The 2,500-nt window shown below is 38.2% G+C and overlaps 1 protein-coding gene across 1 annotated transcript in view; it reads right to left on the bottom strand.

The window, feature by feature from the left end:
• The window catches only part of LOC137998097 (uncharacterized), an 80,410-nt gene extending 79,480 nt beyond the window's left edge, over positions 1 to 930 (bottom strand). Inside the window, exons 1-2 of the mRNA XM_068844514.1 lie at positions 730 to 930; positions 139 to 304 (exon numbers count right to left, since the gene is read on the bottom strand). Coding sequence (XP_068700615.1) covers positions 139 to 238 — 100 coding nt within the window. The 5' untranslated portion in view covers positions 239 to 304; positions 730 to 930. The remainder of the gene's footprint in view (positions 1 to 138; positions 305 to 729) is intronic.
• Positions 931 to 2,500: the final 1,570 nt, after the last annotated feature.

Raw genomic sequence — 2,500 nt, 5'->3', positions numbered from 1 at the left:
AAAAAAAAGTTAGAAAGAGAACGTCACCATAAATGATTATAGCTTTTACTGATTGCAACCTCTTCTATGGGCGTGATCAATTTTTATTCAATAAGACGCCGCATCTTCTTATTAATTTATTCATTTATTAAAATCTACCTGGGCTTTGAGCTTGGGCTGGTCCACAGATTTTAATTCCACAAAAGGTCGCAACAAGTGATACAACTGCTGGGGCGACACAGCGATGAATGTACATCATTTTGTATGCACCTGTGTTCTTGCAAATGGCGAATAGTCAAAATGGATTTATCTCCAAAGTCCTGTCCTGGTACAAAATTAGTTTGAAATTAGTCCCACCCCTTATTCGTACTGACGTTCCTATTTGAAAGATGGGATGCAATTACATGAAAGTATAGAGTCTTAAAATGAGGAACTGACATTAAGCAATAACATTAGAGATCCAATTCTTTCACACTAATTTAAACGTTCTTCGCTTCTTGCCATTACTATTGTTGCAATATAAGTTTGAATACTCACAGCAGCTGAATGATACACTGATATCTCCGAGAAACATTAAAATATTAATTGAGCAGCCCAATATACCACACCATGATGACGCTTTGTTCCTTTCATTCAATAAAAGATGAAATGAATTACACTCGTTTGCAAGGTTTCCTGATCACATCAATATAGCTGGTGGGTTATTAACTTATGAAATTTACCACACAAAAAAGGGGCGGTAAAACTCACCTGCTCAGTCCATATTTTATAAGGACTGAGACTAACCCGCGCATGCAGTGCAATGATTGGTTGCGTGCTTCAGAGTGCAACCAATCGCCGCCAGGAATCGCCTAGCGCAAGTGATCACAGCAGGAAAGCAGAGAGCTAAAAATAAGGGAATAAATGCTGACGTCATTGTTCCAATGGACTTATTTTGGGTCGGGGCAGGCGGGATTGGCTGTACATAGGTAAGATCCTTTTTGGCAGCTTAAGTAAGATTAGAACTCGGTATCTCCTCATTCAGAGGGTATCTAAACCACGAACGATGATGCGACAGATAAACTAGGAAATGTGTAATGAAGAATTGTGTGCATGGCCGGAAACGAGTTCTTGTGTTTTCGTTGCACGCAATGCTATATCCGGTCATCGTATGACTCGGTAACACATTTCTCCTGGTATTGTTGAGAAAATGTATGAAATATTTTAAAATAACATCGTCGAAACTTTTAGAAAGTTTTAAATATGGTCAACTATTCTGGACTTTGGACTTCGGACTAACTGGATAGTTACCAAGATATTGTAACATAAAAAATCCCTGAAATACTGTGAATTTTAAAGGAAATCGGTTAAAATTCCTTCGAACAAAGTGTAGGCTATCCGTAGCCCCTTGCTTACATTTTATTTCATTAACCTACGAGTTATGCTATTTTACAAACTAAATTCAAAAGGTAGTTAAATGTCTTATGCAAATTGACACCGATGTTAAAGATTCGTTATTACCATTTACAATTTAAACTAATGTTAACATTATTGGAAAGCGAATATTCTGCACGCAGAGGAAAAACGTACAAAGAAACTTAAATAACATGAATGATTGTATCCTTTGAAATGTAAAAATGTATAAGACACCGAAATAAAACCAAAAATAAAGTTCAGCGTGTTCAAGCTGCTTGTTTAATAACGGACTCTCTCACCTGATGTACGCAGCTTCCTTGATAACAGCTGGTATCGGTTTGATGTCTTCCAAACATTGAAAAGCACTTCTTAGAGCATAATTTCTGGCAATGTTCTGACTGTTGTAGACATGTTTCGATCGATCTTTGATCATCTTCAGCTGCAAGTGTCACAGTTAAACTTTGAAATAACAATTAAAGATGACGTCTGATGCAAATTGACACTAAGGTTACAATTTACATACTAACAATTTAAATTAACGTTAACATTATTGGGAAGTGCTAGATATCGAATATTCTGCACGCAATTGAAAAACGTACAAAGAAACTTGAATAACCTGAATGATTAAATACGTTGAAATGTAAAAAGGTGTAAGACACCTAAATAAAACCAAAATAGAGATAACAAATAAAGTTAAAATGAGAGATAAAGTTCAGGGTGTTCAAGCTGCTTGTTCAATGATGGACTCTCCCATCTGATGTACGCAGCTTCCTTTAATAACAGCTGGAATCGGTTTGGTCGAAAAACACATTTTTAGGTCCGGGAAAACGCCAGGTTTTTTTGTCGGTCGTTTTTCCAAACGTACCGGGAGTTTCTCTGCCGGAGGATAGGAGTCTAGAACTGTGTGAGAAAGGGAACAAACCAGACAGCGGCTAAAATGATGGAAAGCAATCTCATACCCAGAGTCTTCGAGCTTTTTGGTCAGCGGGTGAGCGCTCGGAGAGACCCTGGGATAATGGACTCCACTCAACCTCGTTCCCAGGGTCTTCTCGGCTTTCAATATGGCGGCGGGTCTTCAGAAGACCCTGGCACACAGCAGATCACGTGATCAAGATTTGTCCATTGA

This window comes from Montipora foliosa, chromosome 3, assembly GCF_036669935.1.
Source record: "Montipora foliosa isolate CH-2021 chromosome 3, ASM3666993v2, whole genome shotgun sequence".
NCBI classification, from domain to species: Eukaryota; Metazoa; Cnidaria; class Anthozoa; order Scleractinia; family Acroporidae; genus Montipora; species Montipora foliosa.
The sequence above is the reverse complement of the archived record's forward strand: the minus strand, read 5'-3'. Positions and strand labels throughout refer to the sequence as shown.